Source organism: Mycteria americana, chromosome 2 (assembly GCF_035582795.1).
Source record: "Mycteria americana isolate JAX WOST 10 ecotype Jacksonville Zoo and Gardens chromosome 2, USCA_MyAme_1.0, whole genome shotgun sequence".
Taxonomy (NCBI): Eukaryota; Metazoa; Chordata; class Aves; order Ciconiiformes; family Ciconiidae; genus Mycteria; species Mycteria americana.
In genome coordinates this window covers 6,250,722-6,275,311 of record NC_134366.1, presented here as the reverse complement: position 1 = coordinate 6,275,311, position 24,590 = coordinate 6,250,722, and the positions used below count along the sequence as shown (strand labels likewise).

General features: G+C 48.3%; 1 protein-coding gene across 2 annotated transcripts; it reads left to right on the top strand.

The window, feature by feature from the left end:
* The first annotated feature begins 1,427 nt into the window (after window positions 1-1,427).
* On the top strand, window positions 1,428-22,776 carry XIRP1 (xin actin binding repeat containing 1). 2 transcript variants are annotated; one of them, XM_075492317.1, is made up of 4 exons: window positions 1,428-1,481; window positions 11,633-11,784; window positions 13,089-13,142; window positions 14,761-22,776. In XM_075492317.1, exon 4 carries the CDS (start codon window positions 14,761-14,763, stop codon window positions 22,447-22,449), a length of 7,689 nt encoding a protein of 2,562 aa, XP_075348432.1. In that variant the 5' UTR covers window positions 1,428-1,481; window positions 11,633-11,784; window positions 13,089-13,142; the 3' UTR covers window positions 22,450-22,776. The 2 variants fall into 2 exon arrangements, with proteins under 2 accessions (XP_075348432.1, XP_075348433.1); XM_075492318.1 differs by lacking the exon at window positions 11,633-11,784 and having other exon boundaries at window positions 1,460-1,481.
* The last annotated feature ends 1,814 nt before the right edge of the window (window positions 22,777-24,590 follow it).

Genomic DNA, 24,590 nt, shown 5'->3' with positions numbered 1-24,590 from the left:
CCAGGGTCACACTTCATCTACTCAGCACAATGCTGCTGAGATCTTTATGTGACCAACGAGCCGGGCAGAAATGGAGACGTCCCTGTGCTACATGCTGTACAAAGACACCACAGAGAAAGGCTAAGACAGCTGTGTGCTGGCAGATAAAACAGGTATGATTTTTGCCCCAAGACGGTCTGGTCCAGCACAGCTCACATCCGTGCATCTCTCCCCCCCATCGCTGCAGTCCCATGGTGTCTGGCATCGGGTGCTGTGGGCCATGGGCATGGCCTGGGAGGGTACAGGCAGGGTGGGACCGAGCATGGCTCTCCTGTGGCTCTCGCCTTGTGTTTTGTGATCCTAAGCACCTCTGAGTGAGTGTTTTATCTCAGGTAATGGTGACTTCTGGTACTGGCATAGCCAACCCACATCTCCTTTCACCGCCACGTGGTGATTTACTCAAGCCTATGCTCTCTAAAGGTGTCAGAAAAGTAAACCAAAGAGAGATCAGCTGGATCCGAGTCAAACATTACTGGGTTCCTCAGCCGTATCACTATCCCAGCCTGTTAAAGGTGGTCTGTTAAAATAAGCCCCAGAGCCATTGGTTATGTTTGTATTTGTAAATCAGCATGGTCAGGCCAGGGTCCTCAGCTCTGCCACACAGTTGTGCCCACCATTAATATGCTAAAAATAACACCCATTGCCCAGCTGAGCTTTGAGGGCATCAAGAGCTCTCTGGGGCCGAGTGCTTTATTGTTATCCCTCTCCCAACACGGCCCAGAGCACCTCCCTGCAGCACCGCATTGCTAACGGAGGGACTGCAGGGATGGGGAAGATACCCAGCTGACCACAAAGCAGATAGCTCAATTGTCCTTCTTGGCATACACGCTTCCTCTCACTTTCCTAAAATTTTTTTTTTTCCCTCTGTTGGTTCTAAAATATTGGAATGGATGAGGAAATAGGGAACCAGAAAATATAGCTAATACCTGTCACCTTCCCAGCTTTTCCCTTAAAATTCTGGCTGTGGCCAGAGGCAAAGGGGGTCTGGCCGTGCAGATCACGGCCCAAAGACATGACAATGAGTCAGGGAAATGCCTCTTCCCCTCTGCACCGCTGCCCGGAAGCATCGCCTGTCCCATACCAGATTACACCAGGGGTATTTTGAATGAATAATTTCTGAAAATAAGCCAGGCCCCCAGACTTTCCCAGCCCCCGTGTAGGATTGCTAAAACTCATGATTGACTCAGCCTGGTGGAAGAGCAATTTCACTCTTCCCTAAAAATAGACCAAGTGGTTCATCCTCTCAACATAGCCCAGTGCTCGGTGATAAAACCAGCTGCCAGAGACCACTGGGAGGCAGTGAACAGGACCGAGGGTGTGAGGAGTGGAGCAGGGCTCCTCGTAGGATACACTAAGGGCTGCCCAGCTGTGAGTTTCACACAGATTTTCCACTGGGGCTGTCTACGGCTTGACACAGCTGTTGGGACTACCAAGATCTCCATGTAAGTAATTTTGGGGTAGATTAGAGAGGGGTGAAGTGTTGCTTGTATATGAACCTCAGACTGATGCTAAAAAACAGGGCAAACGAGGATGCTCGGCGCCTCGTGCTATGAAAACAGTAGTTGCAGCTCATGGAAGGCCATGGATCTTATTTTGTTGGCTCAGATCTTGGTAAATCCCACCTTCTGCTGCAGAAGGTGCTGCCTCTGTGTTCGATGGATGGTGGCTTCGGTCTGGTTCAGCACCGTCGTCTAGGGCGCTTGTTCATAGCAGAAACAGAGCATTGTACGTGTGTGCTTTTCCCCTGTCCTGAAACATTGAAGTTCCTAGCTTTGAGGCTTAAATTCATGGGTCCAGATCTCAGTGTCTACTCTCTTCCCCAAAAATACTGTTATTTACCATGACTGTGGTCACCGTGACCAGCAACAGGGGAAAGAATCCTTATGGGATTTGGGTGAGCTGGATGGATGCTGGGGGTGGAGGGGACATCTTCCAGATCAAAACCATGTTCAGGACAGGTAGGCAGCAGGCAGCAGGCAGCAAAATGTGGACTGTTCGGAGGGAAATGAGCTTTGCTTCATCTTACATCCCTAGGGAACAGGAGGCAGAAAAGGATTAGTTAAGGAGGGAATTTCTTTCCCTCCCTCATCTCACCCAGTCTCCAGGGAGGGCTGAAAAATGTGTTTGTGACCCTGTGCCAAATAAAGGGCTTCAGGAGCCTGTTGGGTTAGCAGAATTAATGTGGCCATACCACTCCCTATTTGTGCTCATGTATGGAAAGTAACTCCAAAAACTTGCACAACTCTGTAAGACGAAGCAGAAACCTACCCCTGTGTGTGTGTCTCATACCTGATTATCCATCTGCCGAAGCCTTTTAGCTCTAAGGTCTGTGTCATGGCCAACAGGAGAGAGCCAGGACCCCAGGTCCAGGTCTCGGTGCTGCCCCTCAGTCACTGTGTGAAGGGCCTGACACCAACAGCCTGAGCTGAAAGCAGTGTTTTTCTGCTCATGCATTTGGCGGTGGTGAACGTTTCCTTCGGGGATACACATCCTGTGGTTGCTGTGAGAATAACAGAAATTCTTTAACTTCCCCCAAATCCCTCCAAGTGTCCAGTTTTCACCCAAATCTTTGCTGGAAAATACGTGAAGTAGCTTCAGGTTTTTATTAGAAAACAGGAATTTTGGGAAAGAGAGGTGGAGTGGGTGCCTCACTTGATGAGAAGAGGCAAAATATGAAAACCTGTGTTCTTGTCCAGGCAAAGTGGTAGGTAATCCACTAGTGGCAACTAAGGGATCCAGCACGGGTGGAAATTCATAGGAACGTCCTACAAAGGCTGTTTTCAGCCCTTGAACAGATGCAGTATTTTGCAGGATACAAAAGCCTCCTTTTTGGGGGAAACCAGGTGAGGATGCCCTAACCCTGATGCTAGGAGGATGGAAATCCTTCTTCGGCACCAGCAAAAACCCCAAGTCTGGGTCTGAACATGGTAGCAGGAATCTCTGCATTCCTGCAGAGATTTACTGTACAACCTGGTATTTTACTCTTTTAAAGCCACCCATTTCTCTCCTCCCCCATATTCTCACTGGCAATTTGCCTCATTCAGAAATAAATGGAAATGCCAGGGACCCTCAATAGCTACAAGCAGGTTGGGGTTTTCTCTTTAAAGGATACTGCTAATTTTTTTTTGGCTATGGCTGTTTCTTCCAAAACAGTATTAAGTTTTCTTGGCTGTCAGTGATAAAGAGCTGACAGCAGCATGGAAACACCATGATAAGAATAGCAAGCAAAAGCCAGGGTCTCAGCAGCTCCTCAGAGCTGCGTAGTATCCATGTGTAAACACCAAGGCATGGCAAAGAAATGCTTTAAGATGCATGCCACAGCCCTGATCCTGGCTGTGCTCTGCATCCCAGGCGGGAGGTGCAGCTGATGATGCTCGCAGGGCTCGTGCCTGCACTGACATTCCCAAGGTATCTCTTCGTGGTGGTTAGAGAGGGCTTCCCTTAAAAGGTCTGGTATTTGTGGCATGTGGAGAAGCCCTCTCCCCAGGCAGAGGTTATTCCAGTGGGTAGCTCGGTGTTGCTTTCCCCGGGGAAGGGGATTTTAGGGGGGAGGGAAGCCGCTATCACGAATGGTCATCCCGCATTGTAGCCTGCAAGGGCTGAGATGCCGCCCTACGGGATCAGGTAGAGCTTGCAGAAGACAGGGAGCCTGGCAGAGCGGTTAGGGATAAAAATAGTCCTGCTGCCAGCCAACGTTCAGGGATAGGTGAAATAGAGAAAGAGGGAAATAAAGACAGCTCTTGTTGTATTGGCAGCAGGGGTGTTTATCACCACTTCAGTGAAACCCCCCCGTATAAATAACAGATAAAGAGTTACTGGCGGGTACGAGAATGGTGTGTGATACACGATCCTCGGCATGTCAGAGGGCAGTGCTGGATACCGAGATCCCAGCGATACACAGCCTGGGGGAGCAATATATTAAACGTCCACTTGGCTTTTATTAACCCTTTGCAAATAGCAGAGGAACATGGAGAACGAGGCGGTGCCGAGCGGATCCTGCATCCGCCTCGTCTAGGCACTTCGTAACCCAAAAGCAGGGGAGCCGACCTGGGTGATGTTTAAGTCCCTCTCTAAGGAAGGACAACCCCACAGCAGTTGGCCCACTCGGGAAGGCCACATCCCCAACCAGCAATGCCACTCGCAGCTGTCTCTCAGCAGAGCTTCTTGGCATTTTTTGGTACCAGGAATAGAGTCCTCCACATTCCTGGATTTTTGCAAAGCCCAGAAATAGCCCCAAGCTGCCTCGGGGCAGATACTCAGCTATGCCTGAGGCTAAATTTTCCCAGCTTTTCTAAGTAGCTGTTTAAATTACCTGGGGGTTGTGATGTTGCTCCTGCAAAGGAAAGTGCAGCTGACACTGAGGAGCCAAAAACATTTGCAGAAGTGACTAAAGATCATGAATCTTCAGTTTAGAGGTGCTGGAAATTGTAGCGATCTGATTTTGAAATTCAAGTGCTGGAAACAAGACACTCTTGAGTAGCTGTTTTTTCCTTCGCCCTCTCCCACCCCCTCAGATTTGCAAATGCAACTTTATATATGTGCAAAATGTTAATTGTTTGACTATAATTTAGCAGACAATTCCTAAAGCATGGAAGGATATTTTAAACCTTATTTCCTCTTCAACAAAGCTGCTCTTTAGCTACATTATTTTATTTTACTTATTTGTTTAGCACCTTCCCCTGGGTCTGGAACTTTTCTTTTCAGCCCATTTCCCACCCCAGAATTCATATATTAGCTCTGTGCGCCAGAGCTGCTCAAGTGATTGCAACATATGCCCTGCAGACAGAGCAAAATCTTTCTTAAACCCTTTCAAAAGAGAATGATTTGTATTTTTTGATGCACATTAGTCATTACATTTATGATCTATACCAGAGATACCCCCCACCTCCAAATCAGGGATCTATTGTACTCGATGCTGTACAAACTTATTTGAAAGGAGAAGGTCTATTCATGAAAGTTTGGAATCAGAAAAAAGTGTTGTGAACTTGTCTGATTTTTGTAGGTTATCTAACTGTAATCAATGGTGTTCTTACATCTGAGTTGGTGAGATGAGCATATGAAAATCTCAGTTCTCACTTTTAAAGGGCGATTCCTAGCCCAGGTAGTTATAACAAAAAGATAACTTGGACCAAAACAGTCAAAAAACAGATGACTTCTTTTAAAAAAAAAAAGTGTTTACAATTGCCACTCTCTCTCACATAATTGGCCAATCTGTGGCAAAAAGAAAAAGCTTGAATTTCAAATGCTCACTGTCCTTTGTAGAACTGAAAATGAGAGAAAACACCGCAGTTTGCAAACAGAGCAAAGTGTGATCCAGGAGTCAGGCGGGAGTACCCGTGAGGATAAACAGAATGCTTCAGAGCATCACTGGTCCTCACTCTTTACTGGAGGCTGCCTAAAATCCCATCGATGCTCCCTGCTGCACCCTTGTCCCATCTTTTTCCCCCCTTCCTTTGGAAAAAGAAGCATGTAACATTTTAACATGTGCTAAAGCCTCAAGAGCGGGTCATGAGGCCAATGAGAAATAGCTAGAGATGCTCTCCCCTCCCCAAACCCTCACCCTCCCAGGACCACCCTTCCCTGCACACCCTTTGCTGCAGCATCCCAGGACCACTCACCCTTTCGGCAGCCTCCCAGCTGGGGCAGTGAGGCAGCCTGCCCCTCTTCCCACGCCACCTTCGGCATGCGTCTCCTCCGGCAGAGCTTTCTCATGGACCAGGACCGCTGGCGCAGGGGTTGGAGCCAGAAATTTAAAACTTTCCCCACTGACCAAGCACTGCCAATGGGCTGCCAGGCTCCTGGGTTAAGTGGCAGCACTGGTTTCTCAGCCAGCTTTTATGGGTGCTTACCTATCTGCGCAAATTCCCCCAGACCAGCTGTGGAATGGTGCTGGTATTTAGGAGCTTCTTTTGTCAGGGGCTTTTTTTGTCGGGGGAAAGATACTCCAGGGGGCAAAGCTGGGAGGAGGATGGGGTAGGTGTGATGCAGCACATGCAGCTCCAACAGCTAGAGATAGAGGCACTTAGAAATGGGGTCCCCATCTCCAGGGACAGGCTTCCAGATTCAGGAGGAGGACAGTGATTTGCTGAGGTTTCACTGAAATGCATGCTGAGGACAAGCAAGCGGGAATGGGGACACTCGTCCAGCCACACAGCCTGAGTCAGGGGTCCCAAGTGGTAATGACCGTCCAGTTGGGAGTAACCCACAAACCATCCCAGGCAGGGAACAATAGCAGAAATGGCCACAAATTCCCAGGAAAGAGCCAGCCCAGAGCACCACAAAGCCAGGAGCATTTCCATGTCAGTTCACCTCCATCCCCTTGGAAAACAGAGTCCCTTTCACAGTGTGAAGAAATCACTGTTTTCCTGCCCTGATTTCCCTGGTGCTAAGAAGCTCCTGGACACGGGTTCCTTTGCTCCCACCGTCCTTTGAGTATTGGGGTTTGGGTCCTGCACTGTGGGATGTGCTGAATGTCTCGCAGCACCTGAGCCGTGGCACAGCCATAACACACAGCCCATAACACATCTGTGCTCCATGGCATAGGACATGCCAGGTCCAGCAGCCATCATGGCAAACCCAATGTTGGTCTGCAGAGGAGCAATGTCAGGCAGATGCTGAGCAGGTGACGGAGGATGCCGGATTCGGCTGGCCGGGATGAGATGCTCTCCGGAGCATCGATCCCTTCGGCAAGTGATGGAGGGGGGACGGACCCTGGCACGACTTGCACCACTGGGCTATCCCTTTCCCTCTGGCTCGTGCAAGCCCCGTGCAAGCCCCCAGCTGATCTCAGGCCCCGTTACACAACCCCCGGACCGCTGTGGGGTGCACACGGCGACACAAAGGGCTTTGTTTAGCAGCTGTGTTTGCTCAGGGCGGCTGATTTTGGGAGCAAAGCCGATGACGTGGTTGGCCAGGCCACCCGGGAGACTGGTGCTGAGCTTGCAGCTTCCTTTTTTAATAGGTGACTCAGGCACTCGGTAGCTGACTGGGGTTGGCGGTGGGAGCCAGGCTGCAAGGGAGTGCCAGCGGCAGAGGTGGTGGACACCAACAGGTGGGTAGCATTGTTTCTCTATAGGATAAAGTGGTTTAAATAGAAAGCAGAGCAAGCCGGAGCTGCCGTGTTACTGGCGAGATGGGGTTTTCTCAGGGGAAGGAGGGGGATACTGGTTTTGTTAGTGATCTGTTTTCCACTTGTTGGGAGTTGGCTGTCAGATGTAACACGGTTGCGGTTCAAGAGACCTGTAATATTGTCTTCAGCAGGAGACAGAGCAGTTGAGTGATTTATGGGCAATAGCTGAAGAGGAAGTGAGTGAATTTTTAGATGAATATTTAAGAGTCTTTTTCCCCCTGTTGCCTTGCCTTTCCCCTTCTTCCCCCCTGTGTCTAGAAAGATCAGCAAGTACAAATGAATATGAGGAATGATTTTCCCCCACTGCAAATTTCCAGGTCCTACAGCCCTCCCTGCTCACCGGGGCCATGGCTGATGGGGCAGTGAGGCTGTAAACTGAGCCCGAGTGGCACATACATGGGGCAAGGGAAGAGCTAAAGAAACCCCAACAGCTGCTCCCTATGGACAGTCCTATCATCGCAGTCCCTCACATGAAATGTGCAGATTCATCCGGTGCCAGACGCTGGCACGAGGGACATTTTGCCAACAAACCCCAGCAGGGAGGAGCATTCCCCATATCCTTCACTTAGAGAGCAGCACCGTCGGCCGCGGTGCCAGCCGCTGGGTGGGAGGGGAGGAGGGGGTCCTCAGGAGCTCTTTTCTTCTATTTTAGCTCACAGGGGATACTTTAATGCTTGAAGTATCAGGTTTAAAATCCCTGGGGCCACAGTCAGTGCTAGTCAATCAATGCCACGCGGGATGCATCACTCAGCGCTGGAACGGATGCCGAACGTGCCAGTGGAGCCCTTTTGTTCAGCAAGGCAGAAATGTGGAGCCCAGCACAGGTCTCGAACTGAACTTCCATGCCTTCCGTCTCATACACAACAAATAACACCCTAAGCCCAGTCTGCATAACATCCTTTGGCTTTGCTTTAGCATCCCCAGCTGGGAAGTTCCCCCCTCCCTCCCAGAGGATGCTGTGCAGCGGCACTGTGCTCACAACTCTTGAGATGTCCTAGGTGCCGCTTGGACACCGTTAGCCACGCACACGCGACAGCTCGGCTTTCTTGTTAACAGAATGAACTGTTGTTCTTTTTCTCTTACCTATAATTAGGAATTTAGAGGGTGGCAGCAGCCGGTTTCGTCAGGCAGAGCCACGTGGAGCAACTTTCCACAAGCGCAGAGCCAGCTGCCCACCCGGGGGGTTTGAGCAGCCCCTATCTAAGGCAGGCAGTTTTGTGAGAAGCGATAAGCAAACAGAGGGCTGTGCACAGCCTGTGCACGGCAAAAACATCAAAAAGGAGAAGGGAAAAAAAAAAAAGAAAACAAAGGCAGTGATAAGGGGAAGGCTTCAACGAAAGCCTTGTATCTAATTATATCCATCATTAAAACAGAAGCCCTGTGGCCTTTCATCCATCCAAGCTAATGGAGGAAGGACTAGGCAGCACTGAGGCTGTGCTGTTTTCCACTGCATGGACTGGAAATCTTCCTTCAGCTGCATTATTCATTCTTGGCTGGAGGGGCACATTGCTCTTCTTTGTGCAGCATCTTGAGCCACAGGCCCATGGACCAATACAAATTATATCAGCTCAGCGGTAATACCCATAGTCTGGGGTGGGAGGTGATCATTAAACGTTACCAGCCCAGCTCTAGGACATGGGGATGCTTTTGCTAAGCACTTAGCACTGAAATGGTTAAGCACAGCAATGCTCATGTCAGCCTAGGCAGGGTCCCTGCCTTGCTGTGAAGTGCTCCCATCTCCTAGACGTAGTTTTTAAGAGTTTTTTCAGCGTGGCCATGCCCTTGCCAAGGGCTCGTGTTCATTTTCCCAACCAGAAAGGCTGCAAATCTGTGCTTGGTTTTCTTTCTGCTTTAAAGCTAGCAAGGCTGACTCTCCCCAGCTGTCCCCATTGCTCTTACAGGGACGCTTCGCCAAACCTCATTACCTTGCAAGGAAGAAAGCTTCTGTTTTCCAGACTGGTTGGACCCTTTTTGCCTTTCCAGTAGGTAATTTAGCAATGTAGGAGAAAAGAAAGAGATTCCCAGACAATATTTTTCAAAGCCCTCTTCAAAGCTTTCTGCAGCTAATTCAGCACAAACTTCAATGCTCTTCTCACAGGGTACGGCCATAATAAGGAAAGACCATGCAATCCGAGGCACCTTCGCTGGCAATTACTTCATTTTCCATTTTTACAGAGTAGACCCCTTCCAATGCATGCCTCAAGCCTCCAAATGAAGGGAGAGGCCCACTGCAGCAGATAGAGGGGCTTGTGTTAGCAGATATCAGCACCAGCTCCTGTAAAAGTGGTGTCTCATCAATGCCTTGACCCTCTCCTCCCCATTTCCAGGGTGCTGTTCATCTCAAAAAGCCAGGGATCTAGTCAAAGTTTGGGGTCTCTTGAGCAGAGTGGGGAAAACCTGATGCAATCAGAGGGTGGTTGCAACCTCACAGCCTATCTTAAGATGCATGAAATTTGCCCCAGCAGGGCCACCATCTCCACTGGCTGTAGATGGATAATTGGTTTTGACTCAGTGTTTAAGCTGTGGACAGCAGAAATCAGGGAGAGAGGTCCCATATTTACATGGTGACTTAGCAAAAAAAGCATTAAGGAAATATCTTCTTCTGTTTCCTCCCCTGGTGTCCTAGTGACCTCTGGCAGAACTAGGCAGCTAAATCTGTATTGCGTCCCACTGCTTCCTCATGTATCCAGCCTCGGTTCTGCATCAAAACGCCTGCGCATCTGCAGGAGCAGCTGGAACCAAGGACAAAAGAAACCTCGGGGTTTGGCACCTTCCAGCAGCATGCTGGCCGGCGTCTGACAAGCTCACTGGGGTCCCTCTGCTCTTATCTTCATGGCTTTTTGGTGCATGTTTGTCCCCGTAGGAATTGGTATTTCATTTGAAGCACCAGCTCCTGGAATCCTGTTAGTGTATAACATTAGCTGTTGTTACTTTAAAATAAAACCAGAGTAAATCTCCTTCAGTATTTTAGAGAAAAACTTGAAAATCAGAACTCAAAATGCAGAAAACAAAGAAAAAGAGTCATTAAGTTTGTTATTTACAAAATCCCATGATGTAGGGACTGAGATTTGAGGGCAAAGAATGCTAGAATTGCTGCAGTGCTTCTAATGTGCACATATTAAAAAGTACATCAGCCCTTTCCTGGCTGTGCAATAGCTGGATTTGTGGAGAGAGAGCCCATTGTTCAAACAGAAAGCATTGCAAATACCACACTAAATCCGAATGCAGCAGTGCAAGTCTGCAGATAAAAGGAGAACCTTCTCGTGTTTTTACAGTGGTAACAGAGAAATTACAGCCCTGACTAACCTGGAGGACTAAGATTCATCATATAGGTGTAAAGCCCTATATACGTCCGTGATGGGAGGTGGAGATGGCCATCCTGCTCACACCTAGCAGAGTAACACAAAAAGAAATTTCTTAGCTAGAATTTGGAGTTGCCTCTTTCTTTGAAAACTGAACCCCTCTGCGTTAGAGCCATTAATTTCGGCGTGAACCTCTCTCTAGGGGTGGACGCAGCTTTCATCCTCAGAGGAAGGGGAAGCCCCAAGTGTTTAGGGGGATGAGGACCAAGGGGGACAGAGTACAACAGGCGGGAATGAGGGAGCATGGCCTGGGCATCATCCGAAAGTGCGTGACCGCTCCAACCATCCAGTCCCTCTGTGTACCCCTCAGGAGGTCTGGCTAATAGATCTCCTCCTGCCAGAGTAGCCATTTCTCCATGAACCAGATAGGGACATCCTCAGCTGTAGTCACTTCCATGGGAGGCATCTGAACAAAGGTAGGATGAACACTGAATATCTTGAATATCTCAGTAATGCCATGCTGGGCCCCAGTGGGGGCCCCATGGGAGCTGGTGCAGCTCAAAATATCAGATCTCTAAACTAAGAGCAGGGTTTGGTCCTCTGGCTCTGCCAAAGACTCCCTGCTACGATCTTGGGCAAGTCTCGTAGCCTCTACATCTCTCCGTTCCCTGAAATGGGCTCCCAAGGGAGAGATAAAGATAAATGGATATAACTGCTTGTGAGGCACGCCGACAGGAGAGCAGTGTGGCCATAGAGCAAAAAAAGTGGGAATTGGTGCAAGTTGAACATGCGTAGCTCCTTCATGCCCTCCGACTCGCTCATGTTTGGTGATGGCCTTGTCCAGGGATGCAGGAATGGGTGCGGGCTCTGTGCCCCATCAGCAGGATGGTGGCATCAGGTCACTGACCACTGTGTTACTCTCATCCAGGCTTAAAGTTCATTTCAGCCATGAAAGAGGTGGAAATGTCCACGTTTTCTCCCTGAACCAAAAGGGCATGATGTTAAGTTTTGGGGGACCAGGGCGGGGGCTGCCGGGGGAATCGGTGTGCAGACGGCAGAGGCGCCCGGCAGAGCCCTTGGTAAGCGATGCTCACGCTCCAGACTGGCCGTGCCCTCGCGTCTTTGGCACATAGCTCACCGCGCACGTCTGTCCCTGTTTCAGATGAGAGGACGCGGTCATTTTTAGACATATCAGACAACACTAGCCACATACTTCACCAAGGACGAGGGAGGTCCTCTGCGCCCTCCGTGAAGGAGCTGTCGGCTCTCTATCTCTCCCAGACAGCTGCTGCTGCTGGCAGCCCCGCACAGCCGGTAAGCACCGCGCCGCCGTCCTCCCCCTCACAAATCACCAGTGGCATCCGAACAATGTCCCATCCCAGCAAGTGGTTGTAAGAGGGTGAGAGAGAACATGTCTGGCTTCGTAAATCTGGAGAAACACCATTTGGTTTTCCAAAAATGGCCAGCTTTCCCTTGTCATTTGCAAATATTGTATAAATGTTATCAATCAGAGGTGCTGATATGTATGTATATGATGTGTAAGCTGCATATACATACACACCCCCATATATATACACATTATATTCACACATGCACACACATACTAAACACACACACGTGTTTACATCCACTAGCCCATACAAACAGTTTATTCATACATGAGATTTCCATTTTATTTGCATGCTTATATTTACACACTCACATCCACGGAGGAAATATTCAGCACACAGCAACACATGCAACTCCATGCTACACCCCTTCCAACACACGCACATACGTACGTCCATATATGTCACACTCGGGCATAACTTTGCAGTGCAGCCTCCCTGTGTTCCTCTGTTTATAGCCCTTGGTCTGGGATGCAGGAATTTAATCACCCACTCCAGGCTGATCATTGGGTCATAGGATAATTCAGGTCATAAGGGTTATGAGGCACTGAGCTAGATTTTTCCCATTTCCCCAGCTCCACTGGTGATCCAGGAGTAACGTGGGATGTGATTTCACATCTGGACCTCACCTGCAGGAGCGTTCATGCTCTCTCCCACTCTCAATCTTTTGCAGGGTCCCTGTCCAGAGGTGCAGTCTCTTGAGCATGTATCAGGGCTCTGTACTGGAGGAGGCCAGACTGAAGTGGTCCCAGTAGAAAATAAATGAGTGGAGACTGTAATTGGAAAATTACAACTAGTTAGAAGTCTAAGGAAAAAAAAAAAAAAAGAAAAGCAATTTCAAAACAATGAATTACACAATCCATAATGCCGTTACAAATGTAGATCAATTTTATTTTTAAAATATTGTAGTATAAACAAAAATATAGGCTAAATCAAACTTCGAAGAAATCAGTGCTTGTTTGGTTTTTCCCCCAACTCTAAACAAATGTGTTTGAGGTTTTGTTTGTTGACTAAGACTTTTGGAAACAAATATTTCTGATCAACCTGGAATAAGATTGTTTTTCCCAGCTGTACAGAACTGCCAGTTAACCAAAAAAAACCCCTCACCTGTAACGGTTTTCAGGTCTCTGTAGTTGGTACATGTACATATATGTAATACAGACACACATACATAGAGATAACGTGTCTTCCTATGCAGTTTAATGTCATTTCTCCTCATGTCTTTTCCAGAGTACTGTGAAGGACAACTTCATTCACTCTCCCCACAGACAGAAAAAAAGCAAGGTAAGAAATGTTAAAGATAAGCACCGTTATCTAACCAAATATTTGTGGACTGTGGTGGAGTGTGATTTAAATACCCACACAAGGCAGCGAGAAGCGCTTTCATACTGAATATAGCTATCAGCTGCTCGGTCGCCCTTCCCCACATTCAGAACTTCTTCACAGATCAAAAAAACCCCTTATTTTAAAAGTGCATTCAAAGTATGTTGGCTCATGTGAAAGATTTGCATTTTACACTTGCTGCAAAATATGCTGATTTTAGTATTCTGAGGGGTTTTTTTTTACTAATGCTCAATACTTATTTTTAGCCGGAACAATCTGCGTGTAACAGAGTGAAATAACACCGCGCGCCATTGCTTTGAGCAACAACTAATAATATTCCAGGCATAACTCTGCAGACGTAACTCCACAGGCATGCCAAGGGTCAGCAGATCTGTTTACTGAAAGGAAAGCCACCAGGATTACAGTCTCTTTTAGATAATGATTATAGGCCTCGGCTACCTTCCCTTTGGATAAATGTCAAACTAGTGCAGGTTGCAGGTATTCAGTTCAGCATTTGGTGCCCAGGAGAAAAAATGAGGAAAGTGAGGTTCAAAAGCAGGCTAAACGACCGCAGCCTACCTCGTCGCGACTGCACCCTCTGTTCACTTCTGTACCAACGCTGCTGTGAATTTGAGCTGAGCTCAGGCTGACCGAGTCTAAACAGGTCTAACTTCTGCTGGCCCCCAGCTATGGGTGTTACCCCAACCTCTGGTGCCTCAGCCTTGCTTTTTCCTCCTAACAGAGCACAGAATTTTGGCCTGCTAATTCCAGCAGTTTGTAAACCTTAGTTAGCCTCATGCCTGTACAAGTCTGCAAGTCAAAGGAGCTTTATTTAGGTCTCTGATTGTATAACTGTGCATCTATTCTTACGCAAAAGATGACATGGGGTACACTCGTGAGACCAACAGAAGAAATCATTAATCAGACAAACGTCCTTCCCCAAGCCCTCGCTCTTGTGCAGTGGGCAACCCACGGTGCTACCAAAAGCCCACCGTGCTAGCTCACTACCCAAAAATAGCCTGTCCTCATCAGCTCAGTTTGACACTTTTGTTTGGTTCCGTCTCCCCATTTTCTTTTTGAGACCTGCTCACAAATAGCTCCTTGGCTTTCTCCTGCACCCATATCCTATGTTCTCAGACTCTCTGCAGGTCCTCACATTGCCCTGGACACTTGGGAGCAGGAGGGAGAAGTTAACTTTTAGCTCAGTACTCTAAGACAGCCTTCTTCATGTTGTTCTTGTGGTCACTCTCTCTTGCTGGCACAGCCCAAATTGGGCATCTCTGTTACGCTGTAGCTGGACTGAATCCTGGGGACTGTAGACTAACCACCGCACATGCCTGGATTAGAGACCTTGCTTTAGAGCGCGTTGCTGTGGAACCAGAGCTAACACCAAGCCTGGAGCGTGTGCAGTGGTGTGATGCTTTGGAGTGCTGTGTGCTACTGAACCAAAGGTATGGAGCTCAGTAGGTGCATGGATTTCCCTTGTTGGCTGGCTTTTTCCTTTGCCATTTTCACTATTAACGGCCATGGGGTTGGGGGTTAAGAGATGATGCTGACATTTAAAACTGTTTCCCTAAAGATGTCAGAAGCTCAGAAATCATCTAAAGTTTCCATCAAGAAAATGGAAGATGACTTACCTCCCCCTCCTGCCCTTGCCTCAGTCCAAGTCATCACTCCAGGGAGCCAGGATCTCAACCAGCTCCCTGTGCCTCCTCCAAAGCAAGCCTTCTCCAAGTTCTACCAGCAGCGTCAAGTGAACGAGCTAAAGAGGCTCTACAGACACATGCATCCAGAGCTCAGGAAGAACTTGGAACAAGCTGTGACTGAGGACCTGGCAGAAATGCTTAATACTGAAGATCCCAACGCACAGGCATCTGTGAACCTGGACAAAGTTCTTCCAGGAGAGGTTCAGTCCATGCGCTGGATTTTTGAGAACTGGGCGCTTGACTCCATTGGGGAACACCAAGCCACAAAGAAGCTGGCAGAAGAAGAGATCATTCCCGGTGGGGATGTGAAAAGTACTTCCCTGAGGTTTGAAAGCCAGTCAGTCAATGGGGACAGTCTGTCAACATCAGCCAAGGTATCAGAAACTGACCTTGCCAGAGGGGATGTGCATACTGCCAGGTGGCTGTTTGAAACCCAACCACTAGACTCATTAAACAAACTGTATTCGGATGAAAGTGAAGTGCAGGAGGCGGTTCTCAAGGAGCCTGTCCAGGGAGGTGATGTGAAAGGTGCCAGACAGCTCTTTGAAGCACAGTCCTTGGATGCTATAGGACGCTGCTGCTCGGTGGAGGAGAAGAGCATCCTTCAACTCAAGTCAGAAATCCAGGAGCTAAAAGGCGATGTTAAGAAGACTGTCAGGCTCTTCCAAACAGAGCCCCTCTGTGCCATCAGAGACAAAACTGGGAACATCCATGAAATCAAGTCCGTCTGCCGCGAAGAAATTCAGAGCAATGCAGTCAGAACTGCTCGCTGGCTGTTTGAGACTCAGCCCCTGGATACTATCAACAAGGACACTTCCAAAGTGCAAATAATCCGTGGGATTTCATTGGAAGAAATTGGAAGGCCAGATGTCAGTGGAGCAAGGTGGATATTTGAAACTCAGCCTCTGGATGCCATCAGAGAAATCACAGTTGAAGAACAGGATTTCAAGGCTTCAACTGACTTTGTCACAGGGGCAGATGTCAGTAAGCAGCGAATGCTCTTTGAGACCCAGACTCTTGATTCTCTGAAAGGAGAAGCTTCAGAAAGCGTTGTAGCCAAAGAACAAGTCATTGGAGGAGATGTGAAATCTACACTCTGGCTATTCGAAACCCAGCCAATGGAAACCCTGAAAGACAATTTTGAGGTGGGACGTTTAAAGAAAGTAGAGCTTTCAGCAGAGGAGAAGGGAGACGTGAAGCAAAGAAAACATGTCTTTGAGACCTGTCCCCTTGGCAGCATCTCCAAGGCATTTGAGGAAGAAATTCCAGCCACCAGCATGGAAGAGATAGTGAAAGGGGATGTGAAGTCTTTCAAGACCCTGTTTGAGACTCTCCCCTTAGACAGCATTAAGCAGGCTGATGCTGAGCCCGTCACCAAAGAAGAGGAGAAGATTCCAGCTGGCAACGTCAAAGCCAACCAAATCCTGTTTGAGACAACACCTCTGTATGCCATCAAGGACAGCTTTGGCAATTTCCATGAAGTCACCTCTGTAAGCAGAGAGCAAATCATCAGTGGTGATGTCAAGAACTACAAATGGATGTTTGAAACCAGGCCCTTGGACCAGTTTGATGAAAGCACCAAGAAAGTGGATATAATACGGGGGATCACAAAACAAGAGGTGGTGGCTGGTGATGTCAGAACAGCCAAGTGGCTCTTTGAAACTCAGCCCCTGGATGTCATTCATCATCAAGCCATGCAAGGTGAGGAGCATCCCTCGGTGAAGCGGGAGATCTCCCAGCGAGGGGATGTGAAGACCTGCAGGTGGCTTTTTGAGACCCAGCCCATTCACACCCTGTACGAGAAGGCTGAAAAGAAGCAGGAGGAGGATGGCAGCGTGCCCCAAGCTGATGTGAAGTCATATACATGGATGTTTGAGACTCAGCCCCTGGACTCCCTGAAAGGCCAGGAGGAGCAGTATTTACAAGTCAGTAAGGCATACAGTCAGGAGGAATTACAGGGAGTTGATGTCAAAACTGTCCGGCACCTATTTGAGACTGAACCCTTGGGCAGCAGTGCTGTCAGTGAAGCTGACCGAAAGAAAACCATGCGGTACTCCAGTCGTGTGGAGATACAGTCTGGGGAAGTGTCCAGAGTGAAGGAGTTCTTTGAAGCTAAGCCTTTGGATACAGCCACCAAACCAACATCCCAGAAGGATGATGGGACAATTGAAGCCGGATCCGTGCACAAGTTCACTTGGCTCTTTGAGAACTACCCCATGGACTCCCTGAAGGACAGCTCTGAGGGCATCCAGGAAATCCCTCCAGAGAAGGATATCAAGGGGGGAGATGTTGGAGGCAAAAGGTTCGTATTTGAGACCTATTCCCTTGACCAAATCCACAACGAAGTGGATGAGACAGCGCTCCAGAAGATCCAGAAAGACACCATGAGCAAAGCTAATGTCAAGTCCTGCACAATGCTCTTTGAAAGCCAACCCTTATATGCTATCCAGGACAAAGAGGGAGGATACCATGAGGTCACCTCAGTGCAGAAAGAAGAAATCATGCAAGGTGATGTGAAAGGCGCCCGGTGGTTGTTTGAAACTAAGCCCTTGGATCAGATCAAGAAGGAAGAAGAGGTGTTTGTGATTAGGGCTGTAACCCAAGAGGACATCAAGAAAGGAGATGTCCAGGCTGCTCGGTGGAGGTTTGAGACAGAGCCTCTTGACTCCTTCTCAGGGGGAAAGATATCTGTGCCCAGAACAGTAGATGATGTGCAGAAGGGAGATGTTCAGTCCAACAAGCAGCTCTTTGAGTCCCAGCAAGTGGGCCAGAAGAAGTACGTGAGGATGGTCAGTGTCAGTGATGTTCAGCGGGGTGATGTGAGGACATCCACCTGGCTTTTTGAAAACCAGCCTGTGGACTCCCTGTACGGGGATGCGGAGAGAGGCTCATCTATGAGTACAGTGCAGAGAGAGGACAGCCAGAAAGGGGATGTAAAACGCTGCACCTGGTTGTTTGAAACCCAGCCAATGGACACCCTTAAGGACCCAGAGGTGACAGCCAGTGCTGCAGCCCAAGAAGTGATCCCTTGCGCAGACGTGAAAAGTACAACGTGGCTCTTTGAGAGCACACCCTTGGATAAATTTAGCGCTTCTGAAGGTAGTATAGAAACAGAACTGAAAGAAAGAACCATGAAGGAGACTTTAGAGACGCTCTGCACTTGCCAGGCTATTCAGCATGATGGGATCCTCATTGAAGCCAATGATATGGAGAGTGTGAAGATGGTGAAGTACCAGCTCAGCAGCCCAGGTGCTCCAGAGATCCTGAAAGAGGAGATTGTGGGAGGCCATTTGCAAAGGATCATGCTGCAGCTCCTGCACAGAACCAATGTGGAAGCACAGAGTGTCCTGGTGGAGGAGGACAGAGAGGGCAAGATCAAAGTAAGCCCATTGCAGCTACTGGACCAGAGTGAAGCTGTTAAAGGCAAAGAGGACTTGAGTGGAAATGTAGCTAAGGCTTTACAGGGTCTCCTCAGTCAAGATGCTTCCATCAAAAAGGGGATGGTCTTACAAGAGACGAAGTCCGGATCAGTGAAGATGACTCTCTACTCCCTTCTCTTCCATTCTGTCCAGCAGAAAGTTGTCAAGGGGGATGTGAAGTCAACGATAGGGAACCTGTTGGCTTCTTCTCAGGAGCAGAAAGCAACGGCAACCGTTAAGCGTGAGGACAATGAGAAGGGAAATGTCCAGCTTTTTGCAAGCTGCATTGAGAAGGGAGATCTAGACTATCTGAAGAATCTCCAGCAGGAGTCAGAGATACAATCCCTCATCTCTTCCCAGGCAGAGCAGGGGGCAGATGAGAGTGCCCCATGGGCTGTGCAGGGGGCTAAGATATGTATCTTACCAAATAAAGAACAAATAGAGAAAGTAATCGCAGAGGGTGAGCCAGGGGCTATGGAGGGAGCAAAAAAGGTATTCGCATGTGAAAGCATGGGCAAAGAGGGTGCAACAGAGAGAGAGGCTGTGCATGCAGCAGGTGTGACAGGCACCACTGTGCAATGTCTTGGGAAGACCCTGCCCACAGTGATGGGAAAGGAAGAAATTCTGTCAGGAGGGCTTAAAGTGACTACAAAGTCAATCCAAAGGGTTGCAGATGTCAGCAAGAAGGCAGAGAAAGAAGCAACCACCAGTTTGAAGGAACCAAAAGCTATGATGCAAGGCAAATTTCCAACCCAAGTGTCGGCTCAGAGGGAAGAAGTGGCTGGGAAACAGCAGAGTTTGGTGACTGGGGAAGCCAGGCAGATGCAGCCAGAAGAAAAGGCCCTTGGGAGTGATCTTCAGGCTGCAATGCAAAGCCTGAGGCTAGCAACAGCAGAAGCAAAAAACATTCAACACCATGTCCAGAGCAAGCTACAGAGGAACAGGGAGGAGGTCCACATGGCCTGCAGGCAGCAGGCAGCCAGCACACAGGGGACAGTGACCCTTCAATCAACCGTACGCCAACAAGACTCTGCATCCACCACGCAGGAGAGCACCAGCACTGCCATCAGGACCACCACCACTAGAGTCCAGGAGGCATCCAAGACCCACACAAGCGTGTCTCAGAAGAGCATAGCATCACACAAAAAGGTCAGTGCTTCAGAGGAAGTACAGGGAGGACAACTATTGAGCCAGGAAAGCCAAGTTGTGCCTAGTAGAGATTTTAGCATTAAGGATGGCCTTTATACTGCCACACCCGTGAAAACCTATATAAACCCTTTTGTTGAGTCTGATTACAAAGAGCAATCAGTGCAAGAAGAAAGAGATGTTATTATCAGAGGGGATGTACATACAGCTATCAGAGCACTGCAAAGTGCCGCCACAGAACAGCGCCTGGTAGAAAAGGAGGATGTTGTCCGAGGTAATTTAAAAGCCACACTTCAGTCACTGGAAAAGTCTAACGTTAATGTCTCCAGAGGGGATTTTAAAGCTGCTATGATATACAGAAATGCAGGGCAGTCCTATTCTGTGTGTAAAAAGAAAAATGACACTCAAGCCATTAGTAACCAGACTGCTGTAGCGGCTTCAGGGTCGCAGGCTGATAATGACTTTCCTCCTCCTCCCTCAGTTGCTGTGATGAAAGCAGAGCATTGCCCACCCTCAACTAAAGCAACAAGAGAAGGTGCCCTTCCACTACCAACAAGCAAAGATGAAGCGCCCGGATGTTCTGCACCACTCCAGACCCCTCTTCTTGTCCTCCCTTCTCTGTCCTGCAAACCCAGTGATCAGAGTCCTGCAGAGAAGCCCAGGACTCCTCCAAAACCAGAAATTACTGCCCCACCCAGGAAAAAACCTGTTCCCCCTCCAAAACCTGAGCACCTCTTACATGAGGCACATTCTGCCTCTGCAAATAACAGCACAAACAGATCAACCAAACCCATCCCTCCACCGCTGCCTCCAAAACCTCCAGGCCTGAGGGATATCAGCAAGCCAAAGCCTCCCCCCACGGAGCTGGGATTAAGCTGCGTGGAAGTATGTGAACAATCGGGCCACGGGGAGGTTCAGGCAAAATGCTGCACTTCAGAGACATCTGTGAACAAGCCTGTCACAGTTCAGGGTATGAGCCCTGAGAGAAAGCTGCCAAAAAAACCTGCCAAAACCCCTCTTCAAATGGCAGAGGAAAGGTACAAGGCCAGCAAAGGAGGACAAGGAAAGGTAGGATCAGACAGTGCTAAGACTTCAAAGCCAATAAAAAATGGAGTGGTTAGTTTTAAAGTTGAGCAGGGAGTGATGAGCGGGAAAGCAGCAGCTCCAAGGACATGCCCAGGTGAGGTGGTTCAGAGACATACAGAGCTGTGCCAAGATGAGAATGGATGCTCTTCAGTATCACATCCAACCTGTCCTGGTAGAGCACAGACAGTTAATGTGCCGGGACAGACTGAGCCAAACACCTCCCCTGTGGGCCACACCACTCCTCCAAAGAGAGGAGATGACATTGCACAAAATGCCTCATCCAAGGTGGAAAGGGAAAGTGTGTCTAATTCTTATGGATCGTGGGATAGTCAGAGAGTTGTGCAGCAGGTGAATGAGAGGAGGCAAATGTGTCATTCAATGTCCTTCCATCAGCAGCCAGTGAACTCCTTTGAGGAGCAACAGCAGGGGAATAGTGGGCAATTGAAATGTCCTGATGGAGAGGCAGAGACACCTGCCCAAGAGAAGCCAGCAGTTGTTATGAGAGAAAAAAACAAGAGAGAAACAGAAGATGAGCGTCGGAAGAGGCTGTCAGTACACAAAGAAGAGATCATGAAAGGCAATGTCAAGGAGGCTATGGAGATCTTTGAAAACCTCAGGAGACAGGAGGAGCTGCAAGAGATCTTGATTCGGGTGAGGGAGTTTGAGGAGGAGACAAGCAAAGTGGATGTGAAAGCTCTGAAGAGCTTCTTTGAGAAGGTCCCTGACTGGGTTGTTCGTCAGAAGGCCCACCAGGCCAAGCAACAGGACAGGGCCGAGACACTGGCAAAGGAGGACACTGATAGTGTCTCCTCAGTGGAGCTGGTTTTCGGGGACCTGGAACGAGCAAGTGCTGAGATTATCCACTTGAAGGAGCAGACACTTGCCCGGCTGGTGGACATCGAGGAGGCCATCAAGAAAGCTCTTTATTCTGTCTCTAGTCTCAAGTCTGAGTCAGACATCGCTGGGCTCTCAGGGCTGTTCAAGGAGTCTCTGGGGAACACCCAAAGCTCTGTGAGCAGCAGCAATATCCGTAAAATCAGTATTGTCTCAAGCAAAGCCAAGCAGGAGGGAATCACACTGGAGACAGGGGAAGCAGCATCTGTGGAAGGTGCAAAAGTGGCAGAAAAGACCGAGGGAACCAAGGCAGAGCTAGAGGTCCCCCACCTCATTCAATCTCGCGTCAGCTCTCCCTCCTCACCTTCCTACATCTCCATCGAGTCTGCTGCCAGGAAACCAGCAGAATCACCCAGGACAGCACATTCCCCCTGGGACGTCCCTTCACAAGATGGTCTTGACACTCCAGCAAAGAGGGATGCTTTTGCTCAGGACAGCTTTAACTCCCTTAACCATCCATCAGCAGGGTCTACTGGGCATGACTTGACCCCCTTTGAGAAGAGACCAGAGCCCATCCAAACAAAAGCTGGGCTGAGCCAAATGAAACAGCACACCCTTGGCAATGCAAACCATCCAATGAGTGAAAAAGAGAGGTGTCCTCTGGACACCTCCAAAGGCAGCTGCCACTGTGGGATGAAAGGAGGCTTTTTGGACTACTGCTCCCTGAATGTCCCCAGCCCACAAAATCCGCGGAGGCAGAAAAGCATCTTGGAGCTGCAGACAGGGCCCGATGGGTCCAAGCTCTATGGAGCCACGCGGACTGTCATGGAGCAGTATGAGGAAATGGACCAGTTTGGAAACAAAATCATCACTTCGTCCACCACAGTCACCAAGCAATCTGAGACACAAACATCTTCCACGTGCGATGTGGTCTCTCATCCCCAATATGAGGTATCTGCCTCACCCGTGTTTCGGAGGTACTTGAAGAGCCCAGGTGAAGACTTCCACACCAACGGCAGTTTTCAGGAGCCAGGAGTGGTCTTTGTCACCTTTGGCAACTCCAAGCCAAAGAAATAGGAGATTCTGGAGAGAAAGCAAGAACTGTATAAGACAAAAAAAGAAAGTCCACAATAAAAAAAAAATCTCCTGGTTTATCCACATTACACACAGGGATTCATCTACACCCTAAGGACTTCTCAGGGTCATCATCTTGGTGTTTGCGTACGGACAGGACAAATGCAGTCTGCCTTGACACTGGAGGAGAACAGTCCTCACCTGGCCAACCCAACAGACGGTGCTGCACCACAACCCAGAGCCCTGACACTCAGAAGCACAAGGGAAAAACCCATCCATGGGCACCTTAGGGTAGCTTCTTCTCCCTAGAGTGTTTGGGGGGGGCAGGGGTTATATCAAGCTTCTCTGAACTAATGCAGAAGAAAGGATAGGTAGGATCAATTAAAGAACCAACCAATCTGGTCATTGGCAAACAAACACCTTTACGCTATCTTCTTTTTCTAATTTCAACGCAGGCTTTCCAAGAAGGGCATCCTAAACACTCATATATACACATGCTCATATTGATGGGTGGGTTGGATAGGTTTTCTCTTAGCCATTAACAAAAGAAAAGGAAAAAAAAAATCTCAAATTGCTGTCACTATTGGGGTTGGGGGAGATATTTATCAGTTTATTTTTCAGTTCCTGGAAAGTACTTGATGCTACTGAAAATTGTCAAGCCAAGACCTACAGCTATTATCAGTGCTGTTCCCTCAAAGAATGATGCTATGAAAGATTCTCTACTTCAGTCAGAATGGTTACTGCTTTCCTTTCTTTATTTTTAGAATTGTAATTTATTATTCAATATATACAAAAACCTTATTTTAGATTTTACATGCTTTCATACATGTTTACTGTTTAAATTCATTTTGAGACTTTGTAAAGCAATTTTCTTTTTATTATGACTTTGTTTTGTACATTCTCAACTCAAGATTTTAGATATTTTGTGGCTTTTTTTTTTTTTTAACTTCTATTGCTGCGTTCTGAAGGTAAACATTACCTCTAAAAATACTTTGGTCTGGTTGCGTTTCTTTTGTTGAGTGTTTGTTTCCTTTCAAAGTACCTAGAAATCATCTCTCAATGAACCAGTTGAATCACATATTGAGAGCACTCTAAATCACTGGAGGGATTTAGTCTATGTCTTCTTTGCAATGTGGGTGGATTAACAGCCCTGCGGCAAGCAGCATTCATACTCTGAAAACCGAGTTGAGTCCAGGGTGATACGCACCACCGAGTCCAGGACCCTGTGTAGGTGTGTGGAGACTGCGTAGGATGTATACACCTAGAAAGGTCTGAACACTTGCCTGTACCCATTTCCTGCATGTGAGGAGGCAGCACCGGTGGTGTTCCTCCATGAACCTTACAAGGAGGGGCAGTTGATGAACCAGCCGTTGCTCAGTGCTGTGCCTCAGCTCACATCACAGGTTGGCCTCAGTTTGGGAATGAGGCGAGTGAGCACGGAGTTTGCTCCAGGTGTGGGAGAAGGTGAGGAGCCTACAGAGTGACTGGATGGTTTCTCAGGGAGCTGTGTCCTACTGCCTGGCTCAGACTTGGGCTGCTGACCTCTGGCTCTGACTAGACCTTCTGGCTGGTCTATGGCAAGCCATCTCATCTCTCAGTGCATCAGTTTACTTTTCTGCAGAAGGGGGCAGTAACCTCATTGAAAAAACCACCATGTTTCAGTAAGATGCTGTAGTTAATATTTTCTTTTTTCCTCTGAGGAAAAAGAGCTCACATTGATGACTGAAGAGCAGGACACTGGGGAGGAAGGGACTGTTTCAGCATCTACCACTTCATACCCCTGAGTCCATAGCTAGGTTTTTAAATAGCAAATAACATCTCACGTCATGCAATACCTTGTTCAAGGTGTTGCAGAGCAAGTAGAAGTTCTGTTTAAACCCCAGAAAAGCAGGCACATACCCAGATCTCTTTGGTTTGCCTCTAGGACCCCATAAATTTGAAAGTAAGGTATGCCAAAAGAAGTTCCACCAAAGAATACACCAAAGGTTGAGGTAGAAGAGCAGATCATCATAAACTGAGCATATCTGGTCTCAGGGAATCAGAAAAAATAACTGCTTAGATCTTCCCAATTGTTTTAGTAGGACCAATTGTAGAAATGGGAGAATTAGTAATTTGGAGCTGCTCTTCAAAATTTTTCCAACACT